The 27510-nt window shown below is 39.8% G+C and overlaps 1 protein-coding gene across 1 annotated transcript; it reads left to right on the top strand.

Annotated features, from left to right (window-relative positions):
* Nucleotides 1-3501: 3501 nt before the first annotated feature.
* Nucleotides 3502-27510, top strand: LOC139724579 (ATP-dependent RNA helicase DHX58-like). The gene is made up of 15 exons (XM_071635711.1): nucleotides 3502-3817; nucleotides 8472-8615; nucleotides 10183-10367; nucleotides 11541-11724; nucleotides 12611-12906; nucleotides 13576-13812; nucleotides 14181-14258; nucleotides 14748-14904; nucleotides 19474-19572; nucleotides 20727-20893; nucleotides 21751-21889; nucleotides 22364-22591; nucleotides 23574-23741; nucleotides 24945-25168; nucleotides 26477-27510. Exons 1-15 carry the CDS (start codon nucleotides 3679-3681, stop codon nucleotides 27020-27022), a joined length of 2991 nt encoding a protein of 996 aa, XP_071491812.1. The 5' UTR covers nucleotides 3502-3678; the 3' UTR covers nucleotides 27023-27510.

The raw sequence follows: 27510 nt of genomic DNA, 5'->3' as shown, positions 1-27510 counted from the left end.
TTACTCATACTCATACGCTTCGGCCCTATGATGGGGCCAGGGTTCAGTTCTATATCTCCAGCAAGTATGCTAGTGATCTGCACAATGGTAAACCTCTCGGTAATTTAGGAATAACAACTGTAGTTTGCAGACCTCTCGCTCGTTCTGTGTGGGCTGCACAATGGTACGATATATAATACTGTAGGTATAAACGAGTCTGAATAGGTATGTCGGCTTGGGCAATGACCAATGTATTTAGTTGCTGTGTCCGACTGAAGATCAGTATGAAATGGAAAGTTCCTACCGTGAAAGCTGGCTGTCTCATTCACCCGTAAATCTCCACTGACGATGCGTTTTGCAATAAGGAGTAATCCAAGTAGTGCATGGAAACCTGGACTTCTGAACATTAATTTCGCCATTATACAGTGGTAAGCTTGTCGTGTATTGTGGATGTTGAAATTCCCGCGGTGCTCGATGTACGATACCCGTTGTAGGCAATAGTGGTGACACAGCACGAGGTAAAAACGGAGGGTGGTTTTCAGACGTTAAAATTCTCCTTCCAGTGAAAAAAAATGACATCAAAACGGTGCAATTTTCGACGACAAACATTTAATAGGCAAGATTTCCATAAAAAGCAAACAAGATGTGCGAGTAAAAAGATGATATTTTAGGATAAAAATGAGCCGCCGCAGCGATCCTAAAAGTACGTCCACTCTCGTCAGAGCGGGTAAAAACTACTGAGATGATTTTTTTCTTGTTTTTGTTCTTCTTGTTCTTCTTGTTCTTGTTCTTGTTCTTGTTCTTTTTTTTCTTCTTCTTCTTATTATCATTATCATTGTCATTACTAAATCATGTATTTATCCCTACGGCATTTGAACAAAAAACACACGTAGAAACTCGTATTACATGGTATAAAGATTGTGGTGATTCCAGGTGCATGCCGTTGGTTGCCATTGGAGGAAAAGGCAAACTTAATCACCAAGGCTCGAGGACTTCTTCCCCGACCAGGTCAGGCATCCAGAATCAACAGGCTACAAATAAAATCAGTCAGTTGGAAAATTATTATACACGGTTTATGTAATCTCACATTAGGCTGTAAACAAAACTGAAAATTCAATGTCAATATTTCATAATAACAGTCATCACATGGAACAATGTGCTCATACTAGGTTGCAATCCAGTGCATGCCAATCAACAAAAAAGGCTCCCACCTGTTTCGAACAGTGTCGTATGTCCCCTCCCCCCCCCAAAAAAAAGTAGAAAATTACAACGGTACCCTCCGCAATGATATCTTTAAAATATTGAATCAATCTCAATACAAATTCAGGGTATGATAACTCATTGCCCACATCTTAAAGGACAAGTTCACCTTCATGTACATGTGGATTGGGTGAATGCAACAATATTAGTAGAACACATCAGTGAAAGTTTGAGGAAAATCCGACAATCCGTTCAAAAGTTATGCATTTTTTAAGTATCTGCGCAATTACTGCTGGATGAGAAGACTACTATAGAGTGTGATGTCATATGCGTACAACGATATGATGAAAATAAAAAGAGAATTTCACAAAATTTTACTTTTTGAATGAAGTGCACATTTCTTGGACTTGTTACTGATGTATGTTAAGGATAATAATATTATTCCCCTTGCCTTCTGAAAGAGAGAAGTCGAATGTTCTTTTGTTATGCAAGAAAAGTGAAAATAAGGTGAATTTTCTTTATACTTTCTTTATACCGTTGTACTCATGTGACATCACAAGCTATAGTAGTCTTCTCATCCAGCCATGACTGAGCAGAAACTTTAAAATTTCATAACTTTTGAACGGATTGTCGGATTTTCCTCAAACTCTCACTGATGTGTTCTACTAATATTGCTGCATTCACTCAACCCATATGTCTATGAAGGTGAACTTGCCCTTTAAGGAAAACCCCATTCGATTTGCTTCAGTGGTCAAAGAGAAATGAGGAATTTTGTAGAGGATGTCAGAAATCTCTTCCCTCCAAGTTCTGTCTGATGTGTTCACACACAAGATCATCGAAGTGCTAAACTTGGAAGAATCAGACTCATGACATGCTAACAATCCATATTGATCTGTGACCGCTTAACCAAATTGAATGGGGTTTTCTGCAAAATAGAGCCAAAATATTATCTTTTAAGACCCTGAAGTAGCATTTATAGACAATTTAACCATGTTGGGTGTTATCAATGCGAAAATCTGATTGTCATTTTTTTTCCTGGAACATACTGTATAACAACCCAAGAGGACCAGCAGCTTGCCACACCCATTTTTCAGAGTTTATTGATCCCTTGCCCCAAATTTTTTCAATATACTTATACTCAAAACAAATAATAATGAAGGAGTTTAAGTGGCACTTCAATGGCGAGCCATTATGCAAGCTGAGGGATATCCCACAAAATCATATTCAGCCAGCAATATCTGTTCCCCGACATACATTTTACTAGAGGTATCAGGAGATATCATTTTAAAGGGAGTGGCTAGTAACTGATCAGTGGAAATCAGTGGGAATGCTGGGGGATGATTGGTCCAATCCTTGTGGGATTCATTTAAGAGTACATTATATATTTATTGTTGTGTGAAAATTATTTGCTTCAGAATGCAATGGTGTCATATTCACGTAATGTGCAGTTTAATGTTTCCAGGTTAGCGTACCTGTACAGTGACGTAGTAATGTGCACTTTAATGCCCCGTCACTGTTCAGGTATGCTAACCTGGAAACATTAAAATGTACATTACTTGAATATGACACCATTCTGAAGCAAATAATTTTCACACAACAATGAATATATAATGTACTCTATTACTGGTAAGACTTAAATGAATCCTACAAGAATAGGAACAATCTTCCCCCATTATTCCCAGTTACTAGCTATCCCCTTTAAAATAAAACAAGAAACAAGAACGGTTCCCCTCCCAAACAATTTTCATGTTGATCGAATTCGTGTATGCCACAGGGTGTTACGAGTCCTTTGGGAGGAAAAAGAGATGAGGGAGGGAGAGAGAGAGAGAGAGAGGGAGAGAGGCAGCCATAAGTTGTATATTCGTACGTAACAAAATAGTTATACTGTATACTGAGGAAAGGAAGGAAGGAAAGAAAAGAAAAGGAAAGCTCTTCTCATTATGCTGCTGTTGCGTTCAATGGTCTATATTCCATGTGGCTCATTCCATGATTGCATTGTTGACTTGAAGAGTGCTGCGGCTATTTCACCTATGTCGTAATGCTGTGAGCGTTGTGTGTGCCCTTGCGAAACGAAGCGAGCAAGAGTGTGGGGAATTCCCACTTTCCCATCTACAGCTACCCTGTGGGAATCCCACTTCCTGACTATTAAAGCGTCACAGGCAGAATAGTTCGCCACAGCTGATTGGCTACACTCGTGTACTATGCAGCTATTGAACCAACCGACAACTTGGTTACATCTACCAGCTCCTTCGCTATTCCAAAAACAAAGAGGGGGAGGGAATCTCCACAGGAATGCACATAGACATGCACTCGTCACACCAGTGCAGTGGCTAGAAAGATGATTAAGTGCAGAGTAACATTCCAGCCTCTATAGAAAACCAGAGGAAATAATCATACTGAGCCACAACATTGGCCAAATCATTCGGTGTGAGCAAGGCTGAGGTTTTAGCACTATTATCTACACGACTACGGAAAAGATACGCGGAATCGACTTGAAGTATGGCCGAAGGAGGAGAGCAGGACGGAGAACGGAACATCAAAGTAGTAACGGTAGTCTACAGACCTGTCTTGTTGGAGGTTTTAGAGCCCGACGATGTCCTGCCCTACATGTCTCAGATGTTCACGGGCCCTGAGAAAGGTGAGGATTAAAAATTTGTATTTTAACTTTGTCAGTACATGTATATGTGTGTCAGATCTGATCCATACTCTCCTCAAGTAAAGTGAATGGGAAAGTATACGGATTCATCCGAATTTATTAAGCCGCAAAAGCCAATCCCTCATTACACGATAGTATTCATGTGCGTTTTCAACAAAGAAGTGTGCAAAAAATAGAGAGAGAGAGAGAAAAAAAAAAACAACAACACACCACATGTGCTAGATATATATAAAAAATATAGTCTTACAGTAATGCGTTCTTCCGCGTTACGGTTCACTATCGGCGCATACTAGTACTATTATTATAGTAGTCTGCAATTCCAAACAGAAACGTTGCGATTACCGGTTCGCACACACTAAATCGTCGCATGGAATCTATTTCTGTTTGTTTCCTTGTTTTTATGTTATTTTTTAATCAAATTACACGAAAAGAACGATATGCCTTGTCATGTTCGAGTGAGATCTCGAGTGAGAGCTTCCCCCTGTTTCCACTCAGTTTTCTAGACTGGAGACTAGAGCGTAGTGAGGACGTGATGGCACTTCCAAACATACAGTATTACAACCGCATCCAGCGTCAGTGTACTCAGTCGATATTGGTATTTTCCTATAGTGACAATAGGACTGAATACCAATATCTACTGAGTGGTGCATGTGGCAGCTGTGTGTGGGTGTGTTTGAACTGAGTGAGTCAGTAAAGTTCAAGAGTTATTTTGATGGGCATGGAATAGAGAAAACCAAAATAGATGTCTTTTAGAAAACTTGTGGGGAAGTTGAGAATTGAGGTGGAGAGTATATTATCATTGTCGTCTGAATTTCTTGAGTCCGCGCCCCTAACAGAAAATAATGATATGTGTAATATTGTGGTGCACAGTTGGTGAATACTTGTACAGTATACAGTCAGAAATTTCGTATACTGCATGATCCCATACCCCCCCCCCCCCCCCATACACACACATCAGGATTCAATAAATGTACCTCCTTACTCAAAAACTTGACTATTATGGCTCCACCCCAGAAGATTTCTTTCAACATTCACTTAAAATCTTGAACTCACTCCAGTGGTATATACACTCACCAAAAAAAAAAAGAAAAAAAAAGAAAAAAAAGTATACATGGAACAGCCTACCAGACCAAGCCATCAACGGCACCTCTCCTTTAATGTTCAAGGAAGAGGTGAACCATCTCCTGCTCCGCTAGATGGAAGGAGCAGTTTTTAGTGGCACGTTTTAATTAGCACTGTACATAATTTTGTGCCTTCTGAGCAAACATTATGAAATACACTATACATGCATGACTGCACCTCGCACCATACCATATACAGGTAGCCCGTATCCGGGCAATTACCCCGAGAGGGCAATTACCCCCCGGCTAAATACTGGTTAGTGGTAAGCTTAGAGTAACGATTAGGGTTAGGGTTAGGGTTAGGGTTAGGAGTTTGAGTTAGGGATAGGACTAGGTTCAGAATTAGGATTAGGATTAGGGCCAGGGGAAGGGTGCGGGGTAATTGCCCAGGGGGTAATTGCCCTAGACTCAGGTAGCCCGACCAGACGCTGTTCGTACGCTGCGCACTTACAGCGACTGGGCTGTGTATATAGTTAACCAGTACGCTGATACACCACAAGGTGGCCTGTACTTTATTGAAAGAAGAAGAAGAAACATTTTTTCAAGTTTGTATTTCTCATATAATTTGGCTAAAATTCAATGTGTTCTTTACCATATGAAAAGTACTTGGTAATTTAATTGGCTTCCAACCTGGAAGGTCAATAAAAATGGAAACTTTAGGCATGAATGAACACCTTTGTTTTTCTCTTTGAAGGCACAGCAGTACAAGTTGCAGAAACGTACACGTTATCAGTCATGCGCAAGTGCTCTGACATGTAACAATAAGAAAAAAAAGACACATTTAACGCAACCAAAACATGAAATAGGTTGTAAATGAAACTGTGATCCCTGCAATATCTTTAAAGCCCAAAAGATCAATAAATGCAAGAAATAGTGGAGGAAAATGAAAAATCCGAATTCAAATGAAATGAGATGAAGCAATATCAACAAAAATGATACAAATTTGAACTGATTTTTTTTTAATCAAATTAAGAAAATTGTAAATAATTTTTGGTTCTTGAATTTGTCTCGTGAATTCTTAGATTATACTAAATCAAATGAATGAAATAAAGATATTGTTCACTTCATTATCTTTGTGCCTTTACTCCCTGTGTCATTTAAAGCTTGAGTTGACAGAAAATTCTTATTTTCTCCCTTTATGCACTGTTATGTTTCCCACTTTGACAGTTTTTTGAGGTCATAAAGAGATAAAGAGAACGAAAACCTATTTTTGCTACTTCATTCATGTCTCTCATTGTCTGAAACTGGTCTTTTGTTATCGTTGTTTCCTTTAAGGGCACATGCAAATGAAAGACAACATGCCAATCTTTGCAATTTTTTACTTTTATGCTTTTGAGGACAAAAATGAAAGTGTTCACTCATGCGTAAAATTACCCTTTATATTGACCTGCTAAGTTGATAGCCAATTAAACCCCCTTGCTATGGTATATATACCTTGATTTTCATTAAAGTCTTCTATGAAAAATATCAACTTGAAAAAGTGTTTACTTTCTTTTTGTGCTGAGTGTATATAACAACCAGCACTGTGATAATCGAGTTTTGGATATCTCAACCTTTGTCTCCACGGATCGATTTGTGTGCGCGCGTGTGTGTGTGTGTGTGTGTGTGTGTGTGTGCTTCATGAAGCTAGATAAATGAGAATGGGTGATTTCAAGTTCGGTGCTTTATAGTGCTAGTGCTAGTGCTATCTCAACACTAGCACCGGCGATAAAACCGAACTTGAAATCACGTCGGTGTTGGGAGTTGACCTCAAAATTGTGACGTATTTCCGGTACTAGTTGGTGCTGGGCTCGGTGTTGAATGTCGTCTGCTGAACCGAGCTCGGCCGATTGTGTTAGCGATTTACGTGCTTTTTCGCCATTGACTAACAGCGTCATTTCAAGTTCGGTGCTGGTGTTAGCATTGCCGTGTGCAAGACTCATATTCACTGCCATAATACAGTCAAACCTGCCTTAGCGGCCACCTCTCTATAGCGGCCACCTGTCTATAGCGGCCACTGAAAAATCCCCCCCCCCCCCGAGAGAAAAGCAATGTTAAAGATCCTGTGTATAGCGGCCACCTGTCTAACGCGGCCAGCGGCCACAAATTTTGTTTCCCGCGGTAGATTTTAACCTGTCTATAGCGGCCAAAAACCCGATGGAGCCGTAGCCGAGCCGATAATTCAGGGTGTTTTTCTGCTTTTTAGCCGTGCCAGTCATTCCTGGGCAACGTTCAGGGATCGCCACCGTTGTATTCATCACTCATTCAGTCATAATAATGCACTGGTGTTAAGCTTTCTTCATGACTGTGCACATGCTATACTGTGCCACAATTTCATAAACACCGGAACTGTTCTATGCATGATACACAAGTGTGCATACGTACACACATACATGTACATGTAAGTATTTATAGACGTATACAACGACGATGCATGTACACGTACATGTAGGCAATGCACACAAAGTTGGATTACCTGTCTATAGCGGCCACCTGTCTATAGCGGCCATTTTTTCCGCATCCCTTGGGTGGCCGCTATAGACAGGTTTGACTGTAGATGCACGTTTTACGTGCTAAGTCTATGCTAATACAATGGTCGCCCACGTAACGTACACGAACACTCACGACATGGCTTTATAAATCTGAGCCTGAGAGCAAAATTAAGATAGTTGTAATTTGGGGAGTGGATGTGATTTGTGGCATTTTAATCTGTCTTCCTCATTATGTCTCTAAAACTAAGCAATTTTTGCTACATCTTTTAATATTTGACTGTAATCACGCGCAATCACTTTTTTCGTCGGACAATTCCCGCGGGGCTCGCGGTGCTGTGATTCCAACACTTAGTGCTGGTGATCGATAATTTTGATCGGTATCGCCTCGTTAATCTGACCGTCGGTGTTGGAGCTCGATTTAACGCTGTTATTCGGGGGCTAGCACTAGCACTACCAATAGCACAGCACTAGCACGAGCACTTGAAAATCACTCATTCTTTGTTGTTGGTGTTCTTTATAGAGCTGTATGTTTCTTTGCTGAAAGAAATGCGTGTAGTGCAAACTTTGACTGATGCTACATAGTGATGATATTGTTTAATCAAGAGATAGTGTAGTTTTGAATTCGGTAAGAATTTAGCTTTTAAGTTTTTGTGAGATACTTAATAGAAATCACTCTATGAAATGTTAAAGAGAGAGCATAAAATTCTAAAAGGAATTAAATCTTATTTGCTTAAAATTGGTTTTGAAATGGCTGAGATATCCAAAAACAAAGTAAAACAATGGGATCCTATAAATGACAAAAGGTGGGTCCCAAACTTGATTGGGATTGCTTTGTTTTGGATATCCATTTTAAATCTAATTTTCATCAAATAAGATTAATTTTGAATTCCTTGTAGAATTACATACTCTTTCAAATTTCATTACAGGTTTCTCATTATCTAAAAAAAAAAATCAAAAGATGTTTGAAACCTCAAAGCTCATCTCAGCGGAAACTGAACCTCCCCTTGACGTTTGTTTGTTTTACACTATTTTCTTTGACACCAGTCGACATAGAGGCACTACAGCAGCGATGCCTTAACGGTAACACTACTCGTGAAGACCTGGTGCAGAAGTTCCTAGACATGCTGGAGAAGGTGGGGGATAAACGAGGAATCTTCCAGGCCTTCATGGAAGCTCTTGACAAATCTGGTAAACTTTCGGTCAGAATATGATTTAATTCATGACCTTTTTGTGCATGCACAGTAAGATAATCCTCTAATTTCAGTAAACTAAACTTAGTACTGTTCCTTTGTTTTGTTTCTTCTCAACGACATTTTGATAACAATATCTCTTTATAACTACCCATTTGCTCATCACATCGAATCATCTATTTATGTATTTTCATATTTTTGTATTTAATTATTGATTTTACGTTTGATTTGCGTATATATACTGCATTTTCATGGAGAGATGTTGATGTACACAGATTCATACAGCAGTGTTTTAAACGTGCATAATATGACATTTCTTGGCATCACAATGTTTTAAGGAAATTACATAACACCTGTACGACAAACTTCACACTCAAAATATTCTACAAGACTACCATGTTGCCACATTCAAATTATTGCACATCAGGAAGGTGAGACGATATCTCCCTGATCATACTGAGCCATACACATCAAGCAGAGTCAACGTCCTTGGATATACTATAAATACACCAAAGAAACAACTCAGAGTTATCTCGTATTGTTACATTTTTGTGCTCATATCTATATTTTTGCTAATAATTGATACGTTTATTCAATGATATTTATAGGGTCCCAACTTTTATTGATACCGATTTGTTTTACTATGTTTTGGATATCAGCCGTTTCAAAACCACTAACCATGAAGGTACTATCTATGGGCACTTCTTCTCTTGCAATTCCCAGCATCATGACAATCTTAGTGGTTTATATCCTTTCAATAAGGACTCGTCTCTTCGAATATAATTATGTGTGCTTGTATATATATTTTATTACCACAATTATAATGCATAATGGTGACATAAAAAAAAGCAAAAGAATGGTTTGAAAAAAAAGCGGTGAAAGAAAAAGATTCGTGTAACATAACACACATCCTTCGCTTGACTTTTATCAATTTCTAGACGTTTGCATCTGAACGTCTGTAGTCCTATATAAATGATCATACTTGGTAAAGATTTTCAGAATAGGTAATATTTGGGATGAGGAATAATACTATTAAAAAGTAAAAAATCACAATGAATGAGGATGATGACATAGCAGCTTCGCATTAGCGTGCATGGTTAGGTGCTCAATGAAGCAGAACAAAAGAAAAAGCATCTTGTTTAGCAACTGGTATTGTAATGGAATGACGCTGGTATATTACTGGAATATGTGAGCTCCCTATGTCATCATCCTTGTTACAGTGAATCATATTTTAGTTTTTAAAATGGTGTATCCCCTCAAGGATCACAATAAATTCCACAAGTCTATACATGCCACGATCAATTTATGTATACTAAACATGATGTGAAATTACATGAATCGTCTGGAATGCCTTTTTAAGTTGTCATTCAACACGAGGAATTCTTGCGAAAATAATGTAGACAGTTATGCGCAAATACAATGACAATATCTCAACACGCATAAGCAGTGATCACGGATGATACAATAATATCATTCTAAAAATTATGTGAGTAATGACTGAAAACAAATCGATCCAGTCGATTCAACTGTCACCATGGCTATATACGTGATACTTTCCCTCCCAGATAATGAATATCTTCGCCACCATCTTGAAGGGACATCGAATTTGACCTCGAAGAGAAGAGACTACTACAAGTTCCTCATGAAGGTTTACCTGGAGAAGCTGAAAGACATGAGCACAATGGATGTAATGAAGCATCTAGAAGGATCCTGTTTGAATTCAAATGACATCGAAAAAATTCGACGAAAGGTAACACTATGCCATCTGCAGAAAAAAAGAGGAAAAACACCCATACGTTTCAGCGGGATTTTCGCACAGCATAATCTTAACATATCTGAAAAGACATAATTATTTTCCATATCTCAACTATGAAGATGATGGGGCGTATACATAAAACATCTGCGATGATTTACTGCAAAAAATGAATGTTAATGAATGATAATTTGATATTCTTAAGTAGTCATGAATGCACAAAATATACAACTCTGTAACATTACATAACGCGGACTGTTCTGGTTCTCTGCTTCAATTACTTATTTTCTTTTTGTAACTATCGTGTATATGTTTTCGTAACTTCGTATAAACTCCTTTTTGTTACCGCGCACCACAAAATATGGGTCATTCAGTTTACAGACTTTACATTATTTGCATTTATTCTACTCATTAAAAAAGCATGTGAATAGTAAAACCTGCTTGATAGTACAAAATGTATAAGTTTTTATACTTTTATACACCCATAATTTTCCCTCAGACTCTGAATTGTCTGCGTTGATGCTATGAAGTACATGAATTATTTACCCATTCCGCACGGGAACCTGTGGTCTGTGTATTAAGTCTATGGGGATTTCAGAATTCAGTATGGAACGGATTAAAGTATATGAATTAGGTGCGCATAATGAGTGTTCAAGGATTAAAAGGGGTCTGGTTATCCCTGTAGAATTGTTATTACAGAGTTCATAACTATTTAAGCATGCACATGCACAAAGAGTGGAAAGCAGTATGGAACAGTAACCTATCGATATGCTTCCCCTTTCCGCAAAATAATGTCTGGAATTTCTATAAGTTGTCACAAAGTTTGACTTTGTTCGGAACATCCACTGGGTTTTAGTTGATGTCAGTATTTACAGAATTCCAAAGTTTTGGGCCATTAAAGATGATTCGCCATTTTATTTATTTTTCCTATCTGTCTCTCTATCGCTCGCTTTCTCTGTAGATATTCAACTTAAGTGGCTCCACTTCAGCCTCTACTTTTAGATATGTATGTTTATACAATATATTATATGTGTATACACACCCATGATTATGTCACGTATTGAATTCTGCAAACGTCTCCTCATTCAATGTCACATTAGACATAGACATAATATTATGAATATAAAAGTATGATTTTGTTCTCCCGTCACTTTTCTCAACGAATGTTAGAATGAGAACTACGGAGCTATTGCTGCCTGCACGGAGCTCATGTTGAGACTCCAGCGAAAAGACGAAGATTTCTTTGACCGCCTTGTGAAGGGACTTGATGAGAGTGGGTCGAAAGATCTCGCTCATGAGCTACGTCAGTTGAAAAACTTTGCCCTTGGGATAGAGGATGCAGACCCTGACCAAAGTAAAACCATTGCAATTTTCAATACTTAACCTTCACTTTATCACTTTTTTTTTCTTCCCGTTTTATTCCCGAGGTTATAACACGTTAAAAGTGTGGTAGAAGAACCCTTGTGTACGTTTTCTCTTTTCTTGGCGAACTGTAATAATTAGACAAGTCTTTTTTTCATGCTCGTTACCTATGATCTACTACAAAAAATTATGGTGTTCATACTTCCATATTGAACACTTGTGACAGTTCAAATGGTTTAAATGACATGGCTACAGCTAGGAGGGACTGTATGGTTATATATGATCAAGGCGTTTTGACAAATGCTATCCTAAATCGGTTTTCAGAATAGATATACACACTTTGGTGTAAGTTGTCATGGGTGCGGTGTGGCGAACAGATTGGTGTCATATATTTGCCAAGACAGAGCACATAGCAAAGATGCGAAAATCAATCTTCTCTTTTTTCATTATTATCATTATTATCATTATCATTATTCTAATTATTGTTATTATTATTGTTATCATTATCATTATTATTATTATTGTTATTATTATTATTAATAATATTATTAATTTTACGAAATCGTTAAATCTTTCCCTTTCGTTTCTTCTTGTATTTTCTTCTTTTGAACAAGTCACCAACAAGTACTTCGGGCATTGTGGAATATAGGGCTGTGAACATTTCCAAGAAAAAACCCAAACTAAATGTTGTTGCCGTTCTACCAGATATTATGATAAAGCGTCGATTGTTTCGCATTGTTCTTGTATTTGTAGTGTAAACTTGAGATTTAACGGAAAGATAAATTCATATTTGTATATGATAACTATGTATAAACCAGCAAAGCTTTCGTAATTATAATCAAATCTAATCATATCAATTCACATTTCTTGCACAACAGATGAAGAAATCCTAATGGAAACAACCGAGACAGAAGAGGTAGTTGACGAGAAGACAATGGATGTGGACACTGCTGTCAATGAGGGACCCCAGGATCTCATACTGAGGCCTTACCAGGAGAAGGTTGCGGCTCAATCTCTTCGTGGTGAGAACTCACTGGTTGTCCTCCCGACGGGCAAGGGCAAGACTGAAGTTGCCATTGCTGTGATCCAGCGACTGTTTTTACATTCGTCAGACAGTGAACTTGGTGCGAGCAGCAGCCATGGAAACAAGAAGATAGTCTTCGTGGTAAACAAAGTACGTATTGGGTCGGTTTCTATTGAAGAAAACCGCTCTCACATAATATAGCGAACATAAGCACAGACTAATGTTTATGCTTCATCAACTAACTTAGTTTACTATTCTTCCCTTACGTACTAATATGACATGCAACATGTGGCATATTTTCTTCTGTTTATAGCAATGACTTATTGGCTTTTATGCTGAAGGGTGCTAGAAGCATAATGCTTTTGGGTTGTACGTTCGTCCGTCTGTCCACATAGATCTCGTTGCCAGGATTAAAAAAAAACACATGTTCAATGGATTAGATTTAGAGCTAGCCACCAGGGTTTAAAGTCAAAGGTCACATAACTGGCTTAAACTGGGATTTACAGATGTTACGAAGTTAGGATGGGCAGTGATAATAGTAATTCCATATGAGGAATACAAATAGAAATTTTGCCTTTTATTTGTGGAGATATGATTCACATCATTTATGTGTCAAGTATAATAAATCATAGCCAAATGAAACTTTTTTCAAATGTTGTTTATGTGCTCTTGCGGCTGCTACAATACTTTTTTTTTTCTAATAATGAATGAACTTTGACTCCTGACAAAAATTGATTGGCGCACAAGAGAGGTGCAGAAAATGAATGTTCTGTTCATGGACATTTTCCAAGAGTAAAGTCCGACACTTTCTTCTTGTAGGTCCCCCTTGTAATACAGCAGAAGGAGCGCTGCCTCAAGTATCTTCGTGGTAAGTGTAGGGTGGCCGGTGTGAGTGGGGAAGAGATTGCTGGGGCACCGCTGGACACTGTCGTTGACAGCAATGACATCATCGTGCTAACAGCACAGATCCTGGTCAACGCACTGAAGGATAGCACGTCGGGAGTTAGTCTATCTCAAATCGATCTACTTGTCTTGGACGAATGCCATCATTGTCAGGTTCGTTTTCCCTAGCTCATCTCCTACGTGACCTATAAGAAGTCTATCTTAGAAATACATGGACAAATTAACTATGGCAGCCTCGCTAGTGTTAGCATTGTTCTTCCTAATGGCCCTCGCTTCTATTTGTAAGTCATCTGTTCACATGTTTAAAAACAGAAAACAAAACCACGCCTACTTCGTCTTTAATGTGTATTTTTCGATGCTTGTCGCAGAGTTCCACTAAACAAGCCTACCGAAACAAGGTTTAACATATCACTTCTGTTCGATTGTTATGGTAGCACTTCACATAAAATGTTTACCGTTGCCCAATCAGTCAATATAAAACAATGCCCGATCATTTCTATCATTGTTTTGACATTCTGCAGAAGTCGGACCCGTACAATGTGCTCATGGCTCTATACCGTGACCTGAAACTGAATCGACCAACGGCTCAAAGACCTCAGGTCAGTTCCTGTCAAACGAGAGATAAAGACGGAAATGACGTTGAGAGTTTTCTGCATGCCATACTACCGTAGTCGAGACGGTTATTTTGACATCACAGCATCAAATCAGTTATAAAAAAACCTTGCATTTCATACAAGGTTATGATTAAAGTTACATCAATTGAAATATGACACTTAAACCTTCCGTAATTTTTATTGTCTATGGGTGATTTTGATGAGACTTTCACCAGTTTGTTTGTCTAATACAATTGTCTGCATTTTCTCGAACTACGAAGGTCTACTGTAATGCGATGGGAAATTGCACAAAAACGTCTAACGGACTTATTTCTCTTTGTGTATACTGGTACGAACTGTACGCCCTATGCCCTATTCATTTAAAAAAAAAAATTAATACAATATTCTGCGAAAAGAACATGAACCTAAGAAATAATTGAATTTAATTTAAGTGAATCTTATTCCCGACTTATGAAACATTCTTTTCGTGGTCAGATTCTAGGCCTAACAGCTTCTCCTGGTGTTGGATACGCGAAGAACCTGAAGGAAGCAGAAGAGCATATCATTAGGCTGTGTGCCAACCTGGACGCCATTATACCTCGAGAAACCAACGACGTGACTTTCGATGACCAAGATGACGGTCCAAGCCAAAGTGAGTAGGGTGCCCTCCAGAGCCCTTTACCTATACTTTGTCATTGTTGTTGTTGTTGTGTTTGAGGCGCGTCATTCACTATTGAGTATTTGCGCCTTTGTTTTTGTGTCACTTATACCATAGCCTTTTGTCAAGGACCTCTCGCTGCATGATGGCTATAACGGGCGACTAGAGCGAAGCAAGCCCAGCCGAGCGCGACAGTAGGCTGTCCTCACTTCTTTCGCCCACATTCTTTCACCAATGTATACAGTGAGAGGACCTTGGCAAAATTGCTATACCCGATACTGATCGTAGTCTGAAATACTCGATATTCGTCACCTGTAAATCACTTTCTTCTGGTCTTGTAGCATAGATTGGTAGATGCAGTAAACATGGTATAATATCAATTCATCAATATTGACCTCTAGGAATTACGATTCGACAGTCTTCGGTAACAGAATTCAGTTCAATTTCATTCGGGTTTGTCACGACATTCGTTCTCCCACCAAGAGTTGGATTCTTTTCTAAAAGTGCGTCAATATAATCTTGAACACCTTGGACATTATGTCGGATGGAATATTCGTTATGGTCAATGACGCAAAACAACGCCATTTTATGGTAAAGTTAAAGCATGTAAATACGAGAGCCAATAGGCGGTTCCTTGCCCGGCTAAATTAACGCGATGCTTGTCGTGTGAGAATATTGCAACATGAATATTTGCTTGGTGGAAATCATTTATTCCTTAGAAAGATGAACTTGAATATTATTTTCAACCGTCGTGCTGTATACGCAGAAAATAAAAAGATACAAGTAATATGTATGTATGTATGTATGGCTTTGCTTCGCGAACGAAGATTCAAGGAAGTCCACGTCTGCTGCAGGCTCGAAAGTGACTGATGAGTCCGATGCGGGACAGGCAGGCACGGTTGCAGCGGTTGCACGGGAAAATCGGGTTGGTGTTGGGTGTTGGGTTTTTCCTCTGTTGTATGTTTCTATTGAGGTGGGCTCTGTCATCATCCTCAAAGGCGGCTGTTGCTCGTCGGACAGTAAGGAGCCAAGATGTGCGATCGGAGACGATAGCAGTCCACCGTCGGCGATCGATGTTGCAGGTGCTCAAGGTTCTCGTCAAGCAGTCCTTGTACCTCTTCCTGGATTCACGTCTGTCTCGGTGATCAGAAGAGAGCTCACCGTACAGCATGACCTTCGGAAGGCGATGGTCTTCCATTCTCGAGACATGGCCAGCCCAGTGCAGTTGAGTTTTCATCAGTGTGGCTTCGATGCTTGTAGTCTCTGCCAGCTCAAGAACTTTGATGTTGGTGACAAAGTCACTCCAGTGGATGTTTAAGATGAAGCGGAGGCATCGCTGGTGGAAGCGCTCAAGAAGGCGTAGATGATGCCGGTAGATGGCCCATGACTCAGAGCCGTACAGGAGAGTTGGTAAGGCAACGGCTCTATACACGCTGATCTTTGTCTGTTTCTTCAGGTGGTTGTTTTTCCAGACTCTGTCGTGCAGTCTATCAAAGGCGTTGCTTGCCTTAGCAAGTCTGTTGTCTATTTCTTTGTCGACTCTTGCGTTGGATGTGATGGTGCTGCCGAGGTAAGTAAATTGATCAACTGTTTTGAGTTCTGTTTGCCCTAAGGTTATGTGGGGAGATTGGTAATCCTGTCGAGGAGTCGGCTGATGAAAAACCTCGCTTTTCTTTAGCCTTACTTCAAGGCCAAATGCTTTAGTAGTAACTGCGAAGCAGGACGTTAAGCGCTGGAGAGCAGACTCTGAATGAGCAACAAGAGCGGCATCATCTGCGAAGAGTAGCCCACGGACCAGTAGCTCATGCGTCTCGGTGTGAGCTTGCAGACGTCTTAAATAGACTGCCATCTGTGCGGTACCGGATGTAAACAGCATCTTCGTTATTGAACTCTTCCATGGCTTGTTTGAGCATCATACTGAAGAAGATGGTAAACAGGGTCGGTGCAAGAACACAGCCTTGCTTTACATCGTTGTCAATTGGGAAGGGTTGGGAGAAATCACTTCTATATCTAACCCGGCCTTGCTGGTTTTCATGCAGTTGGATAATCATATTGAGGAATTTCGGGGACAACCAAGGCGCTCCAGAATTTGCCAGAGTCCATTCCTACTCATTGTGTCAAAGGCTTAAGTTAGGTCAAAAAAGGTATTGTAAAGTCCTTTGTTTTGTTCCTTGCACTTTTCCTGGAGCTGTCTGAGGGCAAAGACCATGTCAACAGTTCCTCTGTTTACGCGAAAACCACACTTACGCGATTCTGGGAGAAGACTTTCTGCGACACTAGACGTTAGTCTATTGAGAGGAATTCGCGCAAGGATTTCGCCCGCGATGGAAAGCAGCGTGATTCCTCTGTAGTTGGTGCACTCTGATTTCTCTCCTCTGTTTTTGTACAGGGTGATGATAATTGCATCGCGAAGATCTTGATGTAGTTGGCCTTGGTTCCAGCAAAGCGTGAAGAACTCGTAAAGCTTGGTATGTAGGGCTTTCCACCAGCCCTCCATACCTCTGGGGGGATTCCATCTACACCTGCTGCTTTGCCGATTTTCATTTGTCCGATCGATTTAAGTGTCTCCTCGAGGGTAGGGAACTCATCCAGCTCAGGTTTAAAGAGCTGTTGGGGAATCAGGAGCAGGGCAAATTCTCGTACTGTGCGGTTGGCACTGAAGAAAGACTGTAAGTGCTCTGACCATCGGGTGAGGATGGAGGTCTTGTCGTTGAGAATTTCGCCGTCTGCGCTACGAAGAGGACTTTGAATTTGGCGTGAGGGACCATGGAAAGTCTTCAGTGCCTTATAAAAACCCTTCAGGTCGCCAGTGTCGGCACAAAGTAGAGTTTGTTTGGAAAGGCTTGTCCATCACTCATTCTTGATCTCTCGAAGTTTGCGCTGAAGGTGGCTGCATGCAAGACGGAAGACACTTTTTTCACTGGACAGGATGGATTCGTGACATGAGCCTGGTGGGCAGATCGCTTCTTAACAAGTAGCTTTTTGATTTCCTGATTGCTTTCGTCAAACCAATCCTTGTTCCTCCAGGAGGAGAGTCCCAGTACCTCTTTATAGGATTGTTGTATGGCTGATTTCATCCTAGCCCAAAAGACTTTAACAGGAGAAATGTCCTTGAAGTAGATCTTATCTTCAAGTCTTGTTTGGAGATTCGTCTGAAAATTACATCTCACTTCAGCTGACAGCAGGTAACCAACATTGAATTTCTTCTGATGAGCCCCTCTGTATTTCAGCTTAGGCTTGAAATGAAGGTTTAACTTGCAGCGAACAAGCCGATGGTCAGTGTGGCATTCAGCACTGGGCATAACTCTGGTGTGATGCACGTCACGTTGTAGTCCAATAGATGCCATTGTTTGGACCAGGGTGAATCCAGGTAGTCTTTAGAATGTCCCTCTGATGGAAAAGGGTGTTTGTGATGACTAGTTGTTGTTCTGTGCAGAACTCCAGCAGGAGGCGTCCGTTGTCATTTCACTTTCCGATGCCATGTTTACCAAGAATTCCTGACAAGGTTTCCGAGTCTTTCCCGACGCGGGCGTTGAAGTCACCAAGGATGATAAACTTGTTGTCTTCCCAAACTTGTTGGGAGAAGATGCGCAGATCAGTGTAGAACTTATCCTTTTCGGCTGGTTCCGCCTGAAGGGTTGGGGCATATACACTGAACAGAGTGATATATTGACCGTTGCGAAGGGAGAGACACATGAACATAATCCGGTCAGAGTGGCCTGTTGGAAGGTTTTCGAGCCTGGAGGCGATGGAATTCTTGACCATAAACCAACTCGATAGACGTTCATATCGAGGCTTGCAAGACCAGTAGAGTGTGTAGCCCGCGCCATGTTCTTTGAGATTACCTTCATCTGCAAGGCGGACTTCGCTGAGAGCAGCTATGTCTATGTCGAGTCTGGAGACCTCACGAGCGATGAGGGTGGACCGCCATTAAGGTCTGTGGCCGTCCGTGTCCAGCATTGTTCTGACGTTTCAACATGCTAACTTGAGTTTGTGTACACCTTTTGAAGGAGGTGTGACCCTTTTCATCTGTTTTGTTCGACCGCTTGGAAGATGCCCGTTGGCCGCGGGAAGCCAACTAGGACGAGTAGTATTACATCATGCCAATGACACCCGTTCGAAATAAACGATAGACTGACCAAAATAGTTTATTTATTGATGTAGACATCATAAACTGTCAAATCAAGTGTCTATTTTCTGCCTCTCTCCTCTCTCTTCACGTTAAGCTACACATGTGTGTGGTCAGAGCAGAAAGAGAAAAATAATAGCTGCTTGGACTTACAGTGAAACAAGCCTAGCAAACACACAATACCTGTATAGAACAAAAAGTAACAAAATCGACGCATCTCAGTCTGAATGACTAGTCATTTTAGTAACTTTAAGGTTCGTGCACCCTGTCTGAAACTACATAACTTTCATACCATGCGTACAATTTCCTTTGCGTCTTTGGTTTTTTCGCATGTTTGAAATCTGCTGGTCAAATTCTATCCTAGCATGTATCAGCGATCCTACATTAATGAGAATGACGCGAATTGGTTCTTTTATTATATCTATCTATTACAGTTCAGAGGATAGTTCCAGGACGCTCCGGCAGAGATCCTTTCTTCAGGAAAATATCTGGCATCATGGCTGACATCGAGGAGAGGATTGCTGAATCGAGAGGTGAGCTTTGATGTACAGAGGACTGGGCAGCCGTTATAATGTCCTCGGGACTGGTAGTTTTCTTTCGTTGATATCGGAATCCCCTAATATCCGACACAAATAAAGTGTATGGAGATTTCTGATAATTTTGGACCCTAAATTCTACTTCGTTGTAGCCAAAATTTTGTTATAACTGTGTTCGTTATAACGTGAGTGCATTTTGTCACATACTAGTCTTGTGCAAACCAGATTTTTTTTTTTCGACACAGGGCTTATATTGACTTTATGTATCGTGAAACAGGATAGGTATCCGTATCGCAACAATAGTATAATGAGAATAACTGTTACAGTGATGCCATTTGAATCCTTGTGGTTATCGTAACGACAGTTGTAATCATCCACCATTCTTGTTTTATAGGGAAGCATATCACATAGTAATGATAAAGGAGGCTGTGATACGGGAACAATTTTACCTATTTGTCGAGAATATCTACGGCAAAGTCTGTGATATTATTCACTTAATCTATCTCCGTCGTAAAATGAAATGAAATAAAATGAAAGACACTCTCACTAGCAGGAATCATTGTGGTGCAAAGCTAAATGCCAGAAACTTCAAATGAATATTTCCAGTGGTAAACAGTAGCCCTATGTAATTTCGTACACTTAACCGGACGGCCCTCGTCGCACAAAATATACTTGAATGTAGCAGTAATATAATAGGGAGCTTTAGATTTTAGTCGCGCGGACGTTCAGAGGGAAAAAAACATGTTCTGAGCGTGCGCAGAAGCACGTGCCAAGTAGATCTATTTTTAGCTTGCGTCGCGTGAGTTTTTCACTACGCGTACTGGCCTATTTTTACGTCCGCACAGTTTGCAAAGTAGAGAACTACTTCATGCACCGATCATATGGGGGCGCGATTTTCATTTTTATACGTTGCGTCCACGGTTGCGTCCTAGCGTAATCTAAAGCTATTTTTCAACACGACGTAGGGGAGAGGAGAACGTCCAGCGCGCTTCGTCGTCTCAAACGTCCGCGCGTCAAAGTCTAAAGCTCCCTATTAGGATCAAAGTGATTTTCCCCAGTGGTGGGGAGGAGAAAATCTCTTTGATTAGGATTCATCGACGCCACTTGACTGATTCTTTGCAATGTGCACGATGTGTATTACCTTACCGTAGAGGGCTCGCGACTACTGTCTGCTGACAGCACCTCGACAACGGCACGCTCAAAGCGAGGTCAGCAACACTACGAGAACTGGGTGGTCGATTTCACCAAGCAAATCAGACTTCGAGTGAACGATGGCGAAGAGCATCAGAAACTTCTCACCTACGTTGAGTTCCTTAGGGTGAGGGAATTTTGTCAGACTTTTAAAGCAATGATGTTTCTTGAAAAAAAAAAAAAACCAATGAGAGAAAGAATTACATGTATTGTATACTGGTTTTGTAGGTGATGTTTAATCAAGTACATACATTTGTATATCTCTGCTTTTAGTACGCGATCACAACATAAAGGAAATAGCTATTGCTTTCGACAAAATACTGGAAACTTTCAATCAATCCTATTGTTTAGTATAATAAAACAAACAAAACAAATCAAGAAAGATCCCACAAACCCTCGATCAATATAAAGAGGAAATCTCTTCCTCACATTGATGTCCAATATACTAATACATACCAAAACACCAATATACCAATATTCCAACATACCAACATAACAACATATACCGACATACCAACATACCAACGTACCAATATACTAATGTAGGGCCTACCAACATACCAATATACCACCATCATACCAACATACAAATATACCAATGTACCAATATACCAATATATCTCAACATAGGTTACGTATTGATACCTGTGCTATCACATGTATTTCAACTTCGTCACCTGCAGATAACCTATGTATATATTTCACCGTCAATGACCGTGGGCACATTACAAATGCGTGATAATCATGTTTCGTTTAATTACATGAAAGGTGACAAAATTGCGTGCTTCAATCCATTGATATTGTTTTATGGGGGCAGAATTTCTGCATTTCCATCAAGATTTGTGTAATTCACTCACGTTTATGTTGGGAAAAGCTCCTTATACTGACAAAACCAATGAAATGAGAAAGACTGTAAATATATTATTGGTTTCACTCTGCGATGGTGATTATTAAAGGTTTGTAATTTGTGCACGTGGTATACAGAAATACAACAACTGCCTGTTCATCAACCGTGATGTCCGTACCACTGACGCCATCGACTACATGGAGGAGTTCCTAGCCACTTCTGAACGAGAGATAGCTTCGGGCCTGACTGATGTGATTCTAGCCAAGCAGTTTAGAGGTATATGACCCACATCATTTTGAAGTTTTCATCGGGTTGTATAGTCACAATGTATAGTACTGTACAGATAATTAAGACAATAAAGATAATTACGAAGATAACAAGAACAAAAGAACAGCTAAGATCTAAGGTTTACTACTAGTACTCTATTTTGCTCTTTGTTGTTTGTATACTGCAATAATTGCCACAAATAAGCCATAGAGGTTGGTATTTTCTACAGCCAGAATGTTATGTGATATCATATTCGATAGAATTGTGATATGGTCGGGAAGTTCGGGGTGGAAAGACAGTTCATTATTACTATTTTTCTAAGGTAATGACAACAGTGGATTCTTAAATGTGTGTGAATGTGTGTGTTTGTGCGTGTGTGCTCGTGTGTGTCTGTGTTTTGCATGTTTCTATAATTTGGTGCTCTCCCTCAACCCTTTTTTCAGCGAAGTAGGTGAGGTTTCACAGAGTTATGATTTTTCACAGACGCTCTCCCCGAACTGCGGCAGTCCTCCGAGCTGCATCTGAGCAGAAACCCCGTGCTGGCCGAGCTGGGGAGAAGGCTAAAGCACGAATACCGCCTTGAGCCGGAATCTCTGACCATCATCTTCACCAAGACTCGCCAGTCGGCTATCGCTCTGGTCAAATGGCTGAATGAGGAACCATTCCTGAAGAAGTTCAAGGCTGGTTTCCTTATCGGAAGTGGTGATCAAGGTACACAATCATGTTCTCTTTAAAGCACAACGGATTCATTGTCGTTAACCGCACACATGGACAAAACAAAAGTGGTCATTATTTCATGATATCATGCCCTTAGTACTTTCGCATGTTAGTAATCCTTGGCAAAAAAAAAAAAAAAAAAAAAAAAAAAAAACCACGCAGGCTAGTCCCATTTAACAGCGAAGCACGGCGGACAACTCGGAGAAATATATAGACTGCATATTAAAAATCTCATGAGTGAGGCAAAATATTAAAGGGGACCTCCAGATGATTTTCAGACTTTTACATTTGAGCATCTATAATTAGTTAAACTGACTATGGAGTTTCAGAATTTATAGTGATTGGGACGAGGAATGAGAATGTTTTCAAAATTTATAACAAATTGCAATGAACGAGGATGATGGCAGCCTCACCATACGAATGCATGAGTCGGGGGTCAAGGAAGCAGAACAAAAGAATAAGGCATGCATAGAATGGATTCTTCAAAGGTGAATTTGTTAGGTGTTGTAATGAAATTACTCTGCTGCATTTCAGAAATAAATTTTGAGGCTGTGATGTCATCAGCACTGATCAGTGTAATTTTTCAGTTTATTGGTTTCTCTGCTCTAGGACAACAATAAATTCCACGAATCTAGACACAGAGCTGTCGATTTTTTTTTAGTAGGGCCTACATGATGTGAAATATTATGAAAAACGTGTGGAATGCCCCTAAGGTTAATGTATACGTTATTTCTGTTATGTTCTCCTCATGTCACTCCTCACTAAATTTGCTAAAGCATACGATACACCCTGGACTGATAATTCTCCGAAGACTATTTTTCTCTTCTCTCCTTTCTTATCTTTCTAAAAATAAATTTAAAAAAATGTTTATTCATTTTTATTTTTATATCATACTTTCTTGCTGTCATCACAGCTCTAGGCTTCCTACGTGTACTTCTGTAGACCACGTCTTTTTGTCTGCTTGTCTTTCCAACAGGAATGACTTCAAACGCACAGGCTGAATTGCTCAAGATGTTCAGAGAAGGAGAAAAGAAAATCGTCGTTTCTACGTCAGTAGCAGAAGAAGGACTCGATATCCAGAAGTGCAACGTTGTAGTCAGATACAACTACGTGACAAGTGACGTAGGACACGTGCAGACAAAAGGTAATTGGACGACTCGGGATACGATCGTAAACAAAATTGTGATTGAATGCGTTTCAGAATCGAAACTGAAATGGCTTCTTCGATTTTTTTTCTTTCGTGATGTGATTGTAATTGCATGGTATCAATATACTATTATCATAATCTATTCATAAGCAGTTTTGTTCAGCGATCGTGGCTGCATGGCAAGTAATTTTGTTCTATACTGTTGTTGTTGTTGTTTTTTTTTTAATAAGCTTCAACACTAGGGAAGTCATTTTTTTTTTGCCCCTCCCCCACCCCATTCTGCTGCCCCTGAACCATTGAATGCTTCTATAACCCATCAGTGCCAATTCGACGGACATGCCTCTAAAATATGTTGCCACGTTTGTTTGTTTATTTGTTTGCTTGTTTTTTCGTTGTTGAAATTACAATTGAAAGTCAATATTGAAAGCTGAGAATCTATCCTAAGACGAATTTGCTTTGAATCATTTCGAAACTGTTAGAGGACAAATTCTGGACCTGAAATAAATCTAAAAGATGCAAACAATCTATATGGAAAAGCCTGAAAAAAATTACCGTAATCAGATTAAAAATAAGTTATGATATATTCTAAAGATTTTAATATCTATGTCAAAAAGTTTTCGAGCAGTAGATATAATGTGCAAATTAGTGCATGAGCTGATCACCTCACAATTTTCCATTGAAACAAGAGACCCGGGGTCTTGCGCTCACCCGAATATCGCAAGTTAACCTTCCACGCATTTCTTGCAGACGATGACCCATGGGTGAAGAAGAAGAGCATACATAGTAAATTGGGGAGGGGGCGTGGTCAAGGGGGTGAATCGTATCTATTTGTATATCCTATCACAATGGCGGTCATTATACCTGCTATACAGTTTGTAGAAAATTTTGACATGCGCTTTAAAAAATAAAATAAAAACGTGAAATCATCGTACACTTCACCGAAATCACTCATGCTCCCACCATAATCCACAGGCTTATCACTAGATAAGTGTATATACAGTGTACACATGTATCAAAGTGACTGAATATACACGTAGGCCTACTTCAATACACAAATAAATGTAAAACAATCCACACAATCTACATAATTGATGTCGATAACAGATATTATCCCTTGAAGTCAGTTTTGTGTGTGTGTGTGTGTGTTTTTGTGTGTGATACGTATATATTTTTTCCGAATTCTTAATGTGTGATCCACAGGTCGAAGTCGAGCGTTCAACGGCAAGTCGTACCTGGTAGTCAATGCTGATCTCCAGCTCGAGTATCGGGAACTACAAAACATCATGCGGGTCGCCATGATGAAAGATTCGGTTCAGAACCTGGCCAAAATGGATCGAAAAGCCTTAGCCAGGCGGGTAAGTTCTCTCTTTATCTCACTCACTTACTCTGTTTGTTTTCACCTCCACTCCTGTGTCATACTTCCCGTCTGAATGCTCCTCTCAAATTTAAGACTTAGCTTTTTGTGTATGTTGTAGATAACTCAAAATCTCTATCGGTTGCGTTCTCGTATGGGTCATGTTAAAAACAAAATTTACATGAGAGCGGATGAATTACAAAATGATACTCTGTATAAAAATAAGTATGTTAAGACAAACGAAAATGGTATGAAATCGGCAGCTACACTGTATTTTGATAAAAGTGGCCAATAAGATCATTGGATGCAATCGGGCGCAACAAGATTTGACCTTAGGATTCCTTTTGTTTTTTTTCAAAAGTTACTAACCTGCTACATGAAAGGAAATCGAGAGTTTCGAATTTCAAAATTTCTGACTTTGAAATTCAGACAAAGGGTAGTGAAAGTGTTAAACTATCGATGTATGAACAAAGTTCATATTCGACGAAAGTCAGATAGATAACATTCATGGTATGGTAGGGACATAATAATACAGAATGATTCATCCGAATGATAAGAATAATTATGAACAGTTGTCGGAGGTTAAAGTATCATGTAGCCGAACCGATTAAAGGTACCAAAGCGTCTTTTGTTAGACCAACTTCTTTCTTAGCACACTCTCTGTTGAAAATAAAAATCAATGGAAATCCTGTAAAAATGATGCAGGGCAGCGTATTTGTGGGTCGATAGAAGTTATTTCGGAAACTGGCGTCGTTTCGTTTCCAGTAATGAAGGAATAGACAGTACATTTCCATCAATGTACATATTAAAAGTCTCTATAATATTCTACGCAATACAACTACAACACGCTTTTCCTCATCTTATATAACTCTCTCTATCCCTTCCCCCATTGTAGCTTTTAAACACATACGCAAGCACACGATCACATACACACACACACACACACACGCACACACACACACACCATAATTATACATGTATAGGCCCTTAGCAAAAATGACAGCACATGTTATACTACGTGCACGATTTAACCCCAGTGTCGATTGGTGTTCCTTTCAGCTCAGTCGATGGACATTCGCCCGCAAACATTCATGGGGTCGATAAATAATGAGAACTTTTTGCAGAGCTATGGCAATAACCTCGAAATAATGATGCCATGATATGACCACTGTCATTATAGGGTAACTTGTCCTGTCTTCACGGTAAAACCCTATAAAAAATGAAATAAACGAATTACGCCTTCATAAAGCTATACCAAACTAAAATTGCATACATACTTCCAAAGCTCTCGGATTGTGCGAGCAAATTAACTTAAATGTCCTCGAAAGTTTGTAGTCTGATGCTATTTTTAACCGTTATTGTGTCTTGTCTCTCTAAGATACAAGAGGAGCAGAGGGAAGACCAGAAAGAACGCCTGATGAAAAAGAGGAGTCTGGAAGCCAAGACTGCTAGGCGAGTCGATATGTCCATAAAGTTCAAATGCATCAAGTGTTTGACCGTGCCTTGCACTTCGGATGACATTAGATCATTCAGAAATACCCATCACGTGGTCTGCAACGATCAATTCCTTCAGTACATCCAGCTGAAGGATTTTGAGAAGGTGAAGGTTTTCGACGAAATAGAGCACCGTCAAGAGATCTTCTGCGGCAAGTGCCAAAAGAAATGGGGGACCATGGTGGTCTACAGAGGACACGAGCTGCCCCTCATTGCTGTGAAGAATTTCACGTTAATAAACCAACAGGGATACAAGATGCTCTTCAAGAAATGGAAAGAGGTGCCATTCACGATCCGAGAGCTTGACCTGAGTGACCTGGAGGAACAGGTCAACAACCTCTCAGCGCCAAACGACGACGATGCCGGCAATCAGAGCGATGACGACAATCAGCTGACATATTTCAACATCAGGGAAGACGAAGATGACTAGGCATCATGGTCTTCGAAGATAGGTGTATAGGAACGGTATCTGATACCCTTATCATAATTCATGCAGCCAATATCGAATTACTTTCAAGCACATTCACAACAAGATCTGACGAAAGACCAACTCCGTTATAAAGACATGACGTGAATGATATTGAAGTGTGAATTTCTTCAATTCGTTTCCCTACTGGTCTATAATCTAACAATCATACCGGAAAGAAGGAATCAAGAGATTAAACCTGTCATCTATACTGCTATATAGATCAGCAGTTGCGATCTTACAAATTTCTTTTTTTTTTTTCATTTGTAGAGGGAAATAAACAGAAGAAAATTCACACCTTTACCCCTCTGATTGATATTACCTTGCTTTTGTGAATATCTCATCGACAATTAGTCATGCTGCAGCAAAAGTGTGCACACATTGTCCTAAGATAATGCTCTATATGTGCAACATATGACATCAGTATCCGACCTGAACACGTATTTACAAAA

Source organism: Diadema antillarum, unplaced genomic scaffold (genome assembly GCF_040938485.1).
Source record: "Diadema antillarum isolate AM-2024a unplaced genomic scaffold, OU_Dant_1.0 scf00000223, whole genome shotgun sequence".
In the NCBI taxonomy this organism is placed as follows: Eukaryota; Metazoa; Echinodermata; class Echinoidea; order Diadematoida; family Diadematidae; genus Diadema; species Diadema antillarum.
The sequence above is the reverse complement of the archived record's forward strand: the minus strand, read 5'-3'. Positions and strand labels throughout refer to the sequence as shown.